This window comes from Oncorhynchus nerka, linkage group LG22 (genome assembly GCF_034236695.1).
Source record: "Oncorhynchus nerka isolate Pitt River linkage group LG22, Oner_Uvic_2.0, whole genome shotgun sequence".
NCBI classification, from domain to species: Eukaryota; Metazoa; Chordata; class Actinopteri; order Salmoniformes; family Salmonidae; genus Oncorhynchus; species Oncorhynchus nerka.
The window spans coordinates 47,770,822-47,777,596 of record NC_088417.1 but is presented as its reverse complement, the minus strand read 5'-3'; the positions used below and the strand labels follow the sequence as shown (position 1 = coordinate 47,777,596).

At 40.2% G+C, this 6,775-nt stretch overlaps 1 protein-coding gene across 1 annotated transcript; it reads left to right on the top strand.

Moving 5' to 3' along the window:
* Positions 1-1,660: 1,660 nt before the first annotated feature.
* irf1b (interferon regulatory factor 1b) lies at positions 1,661-6,238 on the top strand. Its single transcript, XM_029627092.2, has 8 exons — positions 1,661-1,816; positions 3,186-3,277; positions 3,525-3,624; positions 3,797-4,008; positions 4,405-4,639; positions 4,760-4,794; positions 4,953-5,082; positions 5,556-6,238. The coding sequence occupies exons 2-8, from the start codon at positions 3,191-3,193 to the stop codon at positions 5,693-5,695; spliced, it is 939 nt and encodes a 312-aa protein (XP_029482952.1). The 5' UTR covers positions 1,661-1,816; positions 3,186-3,190; the 3' UTR covers positions 5,696-6,238.
* Positions 6,239-6,775: the final 537 nt, after the last annotated feature.

The window sequence follows — 6,775 nt, the reverse complement described above, 5'->3', positions numbered from 1 at the left end:
ATACATTCTGTGTTTATTACCAAACCCTACTCTTTCCCCATTAATTTCCCCCATTGGAATGGCTGAAGGAACCAGAGGTGTTCATTTCCGGTTTTTCGGACTACACGCTGGCAAGCTCTATAGACATACTGGACACTTCGCAAGGCCTTTAAATGAATCAACCAAAAATTGTATTAATGCACTATATGCTCATGCCCTCAAAAAGTTGCAATTAAAGACGTGAAGAAGTTTGCTGTCTATATTTCCTCTTCAGACAGATTTGTGGTGAGTTGTAATTTGAGAAGTAGTGAAATGAAAGCACTATACAAATGCAAGGGATGTCTTGCAAAGCATCCAGGTTGGGATTTAGCAACCATGTAAAACATATTGAAGTACTAGGCTACCCATTGCATGTGAGAAGACTCCTGGATAAGATATACCAAATAGTTAATTATACACACATTGGGTTGGTGGTAATCCAAATTATTTGTATAAAGGACAAATAATATTGACCACCATTAAAAGAGAGATATCCTTTTTTATATTGGGAAAACCCTGGGCTTTTTGAACGGAGCAAAAACTCCGCAGCAGGAAAATACCCTGCTTTTCCTCATTGGACTGGGACACACCCACACACTGTATTACACAACTCCCCCGCGCGCTCCGAGCTCAAACACAACAGTCATTTTATGGATAAAACGGGTGACGTGTTCCTGCTTGACGAAGGGTTTCCTGGCGGATTAACCTCTGCACTGTAAATCAGAACACTGTTAAATACGCGTTTCTGTATTTATGCAATATGAGACAATTGAGATGAAAGCAGATCACTCCAAGTCCTTATAATAAAGTGCATGGCAGTTTCATGCTGTTAACATTCGAACATTGGCGATTCTTGAATAGTAATACATAACATGATTACTTAACTTTGTAGCAGTTGGCAATTGGTATAAGTGCTTTCTTTTGTAAACAAGCAGCTCGTGTCAGCAGTGATTTACATGAAGTCTGACTGGAGTCTGTGGCACCCTGTACCAACTGAACAAGTCAACACTTCCCCTGTCGGCGCTTTTAATACCTACACCATTTCCGGGAAAAGCGCGACTTCTCAGTTCTATTGCGATTTATTTAAAAGGTCTTGCCTATGCCTGGGCTTTTGATGCTTGGCGGGACATAATTGCACCAATAATAGAATAGAAATACAACCCACTGGTTGAATTTGGCATAGTTATGCAATTAAATCATGGAATCGTTTTCTCTAATATAATTAAATTAAATTATAGGAATACGTGTGGGAGGATTACTTAACTGATAAGATAGCCTGTTCACTATGCATCATCTCTATATATTCTATAAACACAAGTTAAATGAATAAACTATCAATAGTCATGCAGAATTTAAAATTTTCACTGAAAACAATAAGAAATAAAAAAGCCTAGATATTGTAAATTATACTTCGTTATACTGCTACGATCAACATGCATAGCTACTTTATTGGGTCTGTTCACGCCTTATCATGACTATCATAGCTTCGCTCACAACGGCATGATTTCTCGGAAATCAGGTTGCCTGTAGTTTGAGCGCGCCGTCCTTGTTGTGACATTCCGCGCAGATGCGGACTGCTGCCAAAACCGTATGCATGCTACTAAGTGGGGAAGTCCCAGCATCTCTGTATAAAAACCATTGTTCCTTCAGCAGAGTGTACACACTGTCAATGAAGACCAGAGTGGATATTACAAGGAATAACAGAGGAACAACTTCTCGCTCCATCTTTACAAAAGAGAATACCTGCTTTTAGGCTACATTTCTAATCAATCGGATTAAGCGACATCATATTGCAGCTGTAAGTGATTTTATTTTATTTTTGCATGCACTACTAGGCCACATATAAACAGTGCTCATAGCTCTCTTTTACATAATTATAGACAATATGGTTTGTAATTTATAGTAGGCCTGTAGGCATGAAAAAAATAGGGACTCGCATTTGTTTTTACGTGTGTGCAGCAGCGTGCATCTTGTCATTGGGCACAGTCCACATATTTTGACAGATAATATTACACTGACACGAACGCGCCTTGAAGCAAAGGGTTGTGGCGGTACGGTCAACATGTTGGTGAATTAACCTAGCCGAAGTAATGCAAGTAACCAATACAAAATTACAGTAGTATATTATGACTTTTCAAGAGTTCTAGTTCAAATATAAATAATTGCACGTTTTAGTAGGTCTAGGTGTAACACTGTTTGTAACGTATCTAGGCACTGTAATGCATTGGTTTAAATCCGTTCGCTTGCTCAGTGCACGATCAGAGTGTGCATGTTATTTGTTGAATATGTCCATCGTGTTCTTTTTAAGCACTTCTAAAGAACCTGCTCCATTTAACCTGGGATGCACTAGGTATAACCAAACTCTTTATCTGCTTGAATAAGACAACGAAAAATACTTTCAAAGACGTTCAATGTAGTCCTATTAAATGCACACGACAGAAATACTAGTACTGCTTTCTTTCACTGATTTGGATAGTCCAGTAATTTGACAGTCGTAGCCATGACCATTGTCAACATCACACTTCCTGGTCATGACGAGACTAGGTATCCGATAGTGGGCGCTAGAGCTGCATATCGTCTAGAATTGATGTGCATTCCCGATACTACACTCGTGCTTCTCCTGGACCGGCTCGTACTTAAAGCATCCTCCATTCAGACTGTAAAGGCACAATTCCCCTCCTTAACTATCTTTAATGGCGAACCCCCGAAAAATATGTGTACTGTCTTAATAAAACACAATTTGCCACCACCATTTTTGTATTTTCGGGCAATTTAGGATGTTGTACACCGTTCGCTGAACGTGTTGTTCAACATCCTAAATTGTTTGAAAGCACGAAATGTTAATGGAAAATTGTGTTTTATTAAGACAGTACACATATTCTCTGGCAGCTCGCCATTAATGATAGCTACGGAAAGAAATGATGCCTTTGCAGCCTGAATGGAGGATGCTTTATGTATGAGCTGGTCCAAGGGGGATAGGAGTGTTTACTGGGAATGGACATTAATCTCAGACTATAGTCTGCCAAGGCTAGGTCATGAGCTTCACTGGACTAAACATCTGCACTAACTGAGAAGGGCAGTGGGAGGGCCTGAGTAACATGCTTGTACATCTACCTCACATTCCATGTGGCTAAAACTCAGCTAATCTATTCTCCTTGCTCTCCCAGGAACCATGCCTGTGTCTAGGATGAGAATGAGACCTTGGTTGGAGGAAAAGATTGAGTCCAACACCATCAGTGGATTGGTGTGGGTGGACAAGGTAAGACTCATCAGACTCATCTAATTAATTCTTTATGTACAAAGGAAACAAATACTCTCTGAAACATTGCAGTGGTCGGACACTCCATTGTAAGAAGAGAACTTAGTCCAGACATTGACAGCTCCAAGCATATTAAGCACTATTACCCATGAGAAGGACTACTCAAAACCAAGCATGTAGAGGAGAAGCTGAGGTGAGAGATAGGAGGCGCTCATTTGAAACTCATTGCTTTGTGGTTTTTGTCCAGGACAATAAGATTTTCTCCATCCCATGGAAGCACGCTGCACGTCATGGATGGGACTTGAACAAGGACGCATGTCTGTTCAAGCAATGGGCCATGCACACAGGTGAGCAAATAACACATACCTAGACTACCTACTATAGCCCCTCTCATAATAAAATGTCATTTCACCTAGATGCATCATATGCTCTGCGCAATATGCACTTCAGTATCGTAACGTTTTTTCAATATACTTATTGCATCGTAATAACAATGATGTCACTTGTCTGTGGATGCAGGGAAATTCATACAAGGCGAGACTAAACCGGACCCTAAGACATGGAAGGCTAATTTCCGCTGTGCAATGAACTCCCTTCCTGACATAGAGGAAGTGAAAGACAAAAGCATCAACAGAGGGAGTGGAGCGGTGCGTGTCTACAAGATGAAGAACGTCCACTCCAAGCCAAATAACAAGAGGTCAAAAGCAAACACTGTAAAGAAAAATAACAAGGTAAGGTTATATTCCTTTTTTAACTGCAACCCCCTTTAGAATCCATTCAACCCACTTTAGAATCCCTTAAACCCACTTTAGAATCCCTTCAACCCACTTTAGAACCCCTTCAACCCACTTTAGAACCCCTTCAACCCACTTTAGAACCCCTTCAACCCACTTTAGAACCCCTTCAACCCACTTTAGAATCCCTTCAACCCACTTTAGAACCCCTTCAACCCACTTTAGAATCCCTTCAACCCACTTTAGAATCCCTTCAACCCACTTTAGAATCCCTATCATCATTGTAGTAATGTATTCCCTGTGCATGTCTATTTCGGCTGGCTGTGTCCAAGCCAGTGTCAACAGAGATGAACATTATAATCTTACTTCATGTTTTGCTATTGTCTCTTCTAGGGGTCACAGATCAAGACAGAGGGAATGGCGTACAGCGAAACCATTTGCCCCGAGGACCTCAATACCAACACACACCCGCAGGAGGACAGTATGACACAGGAAAGCATAGTAGACAGCACAGACAACCTAGATGAATTCACATTTGCTCCAGAGTGTTCCACCAGTGTGGAAATAGGCCCAGACAGCACCAACAACTTCTACACATCCTTCCAAGTGTCACCAGACCACCCCACAGGTAAGATTAACCTTGCTAGATGCTTGGGTTTGACTAAACTCTTTGTGTTTGAGTGTGGGCTGCGAATGTAATTGAGGTTTGCACAATGCTCATGCCAATTGCCCTTCTTTAACTTTACAGACTATGAAGACAGTCACCAAGAAACCCTTATTGAGGTAAGTTTGTCTCTACCACTACAAGTTCAGTGTGCTTTTTTAATTATCAGGAATAATCCATGTTTGCCAGATATTCTGTATTGAATACTAGAAATTCGAACACAGTTAAACCTAACAAAAATTCAACCAGACTCATCACCTGTGTTTTGCTCATTTAGATGACACAGCATTGGGAGCAAAGCAGTGTAAACGATAAGGGGTTCCTGAGCAATGAAGTAGACACCTCAGAGTCCTTCGACACTGCAGAGTCTTACCACAGTCCAGAGAGCCAATGGAGTGATAACTCAGGTAAATTATGCTAGATGGAATCAGGCTGCTAATTATACTGTAGTATTCAACGGCAGGATTTTGTCCTGTCTCCATGCATTGTCTTTGTAAAACATTTGTTAGTCAAAATGAAAGACTACAAACAGGAAAAGGAATAGGAAAACTCTGGATTCTGTCGGCCATTGTAAACATATTTGTTAAACAAATCTGTCACATGTAAAACACTGAAGGCGATTGAGGACAGTGCTTCAATCAATAATATTTCCTTCTTATGTGCATAAGGTGTGAAACATGATAACGCATATATGGTAAATAGATGGCAGACATAGAAGTGAATGATTTGACCAGAGCCTAAGCTTCAGTTTTTACCATTGCATCACAAATCATCGAACAAGGCCGCTGTCACTATTGCAAAACATAAGACAAAGTCTGTACCATCTTTCAGCTGTGATTCTCTTGCATCCCTGACCTCCTTTGTTTTGTTCGTCTGACAGGGGCGGAAATAGAGCTGCGGCTGTACACAGAACTCATCTCAGGACTACCGATCATTGACGACATCCACCCTTACACCGACTACTGGTCACTGAACAACAACACATCCAGTTATCCCCAACAGATCACATGCCCACTCTGAGGCCCGCTCTCTCAGACCTTGAACAGAACCAAAAGACTTCATTCCCGACTTTTTCTTGAAGTCATGACCTCAAGCTACACCATCTTTGGCATTTGACGAATGCTGCTCTGTGACAGTTGGAGGATCTCTAAAACCTTTGGTAGCATTTTTGAAAGGAAGTATGTCTGGTACTCTCTACTGTGTTTCCACTCTTTGTTAAGTCGTGCTCATAGCTGTATTGTACTCAGTATGAATAGCTCATTTACAAGATCCACAGTTGATATGATGGCACCTAGCCCGTTGCCAAAACATCACATCAACTCTCCGCTTGGATGAGCAACATCAGGTTTTTCTGTTTCACTGTGACAAAATGTTCCGTTATTTACACACTATATGGTATACAGCAGTATATTCCCGGACGATAATCATTCATAACGAACTATTTTGAGAAAATGTCTGTTCATTTGGTGAAAGGTGTTAAAGATGTCATTTTGTGTATATTTGTATATATATTTTATATCATTGTTTTTTCTGTTTGTACAAATTAAATCAAATGCCAACCTATTGTGAGTTGTGTGTATACTGTATAGTTCATATATTGTATACTATACTTAATATCTAAAAATATTTATATCTGACATGACATACTTTTAGAGAGGTTTTGATGAGGGGAGAACAGCCTATGAGTTAGCTATCTAATACATGGGGAGCTGACAGTGTTCAATGCATCACTGCGCAACAGGCAACAGCCTGATGCAAGTCTATAGTAACATTGTAAATTACAATGTAATAATTGTAGAATAACACTTTATTGGAAACAGATTGGTTTTGAAGGGAGTCTTATTGCCATTCTTCAAAGTGGCAGGGCTTTTAACAGAGCATAAAAGTTTTTTTTTTAATGGTGAAGGGGATTTAACACAGCATTGTGTGTAAATCACATGATTATTCCCAGCTGTTGTAAACTACACTACTATATAAATTAGAGAGGAATTACTTTCTCAGACTCAAGCATATAAAACACTGTTGAATACCGATGCACATTTTTTCATGTCAGGTTTGTAAACGTTTCTCGGAAACGGGTCAAACTACTTTTGCAACTGC

Excerpts from the sequence above, each read along its gene's own strand:
- irf1b (XM_029627092.2), top strand. The coding sequence starts at position 3,191 with ATGCCTGTGTCTAGGATGAGAATGAGACCTTGGTTGGAGGAAAAGATT. Across the intron at positions 3,625-3,796 it reads GCAATGGGCCATGCACACAG|GGAAATTCATACAAGGCGAG; the intron begins GTGAGCAAATAA and ends CTGTGGATGCAG. Across the intron at positions 4,795-4,952 it reads ACCAAGAAACCCTTATTGAG|ATGACACAGCATTGGGAGCA; the intron begins GTAAGTTTGTCT and ends TTGCTCATTTAG.